General features: G+C 38.8%; 1 protein-coding gene across 1 annotated transcript in view; it reads left to right on the plus strand.

Annotated features, from left to right (window-relative positions):
- LOC122074041 (T-complex protein 1 subunit eta) overlaps nucleotides 1-938 on the plus strand; it is a 14,687-nt gene extending 13,749 nt beyond the window's left edge. The window contains exon 14 of the mRNA XM_042638830.1: nucleotides 638-938. Coding sequence (XP_042494764.1) covers nucleotides 638-739 — 102 coding nt within the window. The 3' untranslated portion in view covers nucleotides 740-938. The remainder of the gene's footprint in view (nucleotides 1-637) is intronic.
- Nucleotides 939-955: the final 17 nt, after the last annotated feature.

Consider the following 955-nt stretch of genomic DNA (forward strand, 5'->3'; position numbering starts at 1 on the left):
TAAAAAAAAAAATAAAAAATAAAAATAAAAAAAAGAAATACAATTCTTAATCTGAAGACTTAGCATTTCTATTTGGTTCAAGGGTCTCCCAAAAGGAATTTTTGTATTTTTTTCTTCTCACAAAAAAAATAAAAAATAAAATAAAGGGAGCAGGGTTCCAAGTGAAGCTGCTTTTGGGCCAGGTGGCAGTGTCTGACAGGTCCAAATTTAGTGTATATAGTGTGTCCATGTTACTCACCACGGGTCTATTTCGAGATCAATTGGATTTGTCATTTTAATGCTTTGGAAAAAAAAAATCACTTTTTGCTTGGTAGTTGGTACTAGGTTCAGTACAGGAACTACTGAAAAAACAAGTAAAAGGCCTTGTAAATTGTGGCAATATGGTTGAGATAGGCTCGCAAATTTAACATGTGGCCTATCCATGCCATTCATTATTCATACAATGGTTAGAATGACTGAATAAAATAGTCTTGTGCTTCAGTTGGCTACATTTTTCCCAAATAATGTTAATGCAATCAAGATATTGTTAAAAGAACTATGGTCGCTGTAAAGTTATGCTCAGTTCTTTCAATGTATTTGTTGTGCACATGCAAATGTTCTCTGACTGACTGTTTTAAGGACGCCTTAACCAATGCAGTCAGAGAGTGCCCAAGGTGATGCTGCTGCAAGTGCGATGGGTGGCCGAGGGCGTGGTGGGGCTGCTTTCCGTGGCCGTGGACGGGGCATGAGGAGGCGATAGATTTCTTGTGGTGGGGCTGCTTACCGTTGCTGGGGAAGGGGGCATGAGGAGGCGATAGTTTTCCTTGGGTTGAACACCATGTACTAAGATTTTGGTTTTATTTGAAAGGTTACATTTTCCAGGTAGGTTCAGTCTGGATTGTGTTTTAGGGTTGTATTCCCATTTGATTGTATTTTTATTTGTAGTCCATGTCAATGTGGTGAGCGTTGGGTAATA

Source organism: Macadamia integrifolia, chromosome 3 (genome assembly GCF_013358625.1).
Source record: "Macadamia integrifolia cultivar HAES 741 chromosome 3, SCU_Mint_v3, whole genome shotgun sequence".
Classification (NCBI taxonomy): domain Eukaryota; kingdom Viridiplantae; phylum Streptophyta; class Magnoliopsida; order Proteales; family Proteaceae; genus Macadamia; species Macadamia integrifolia.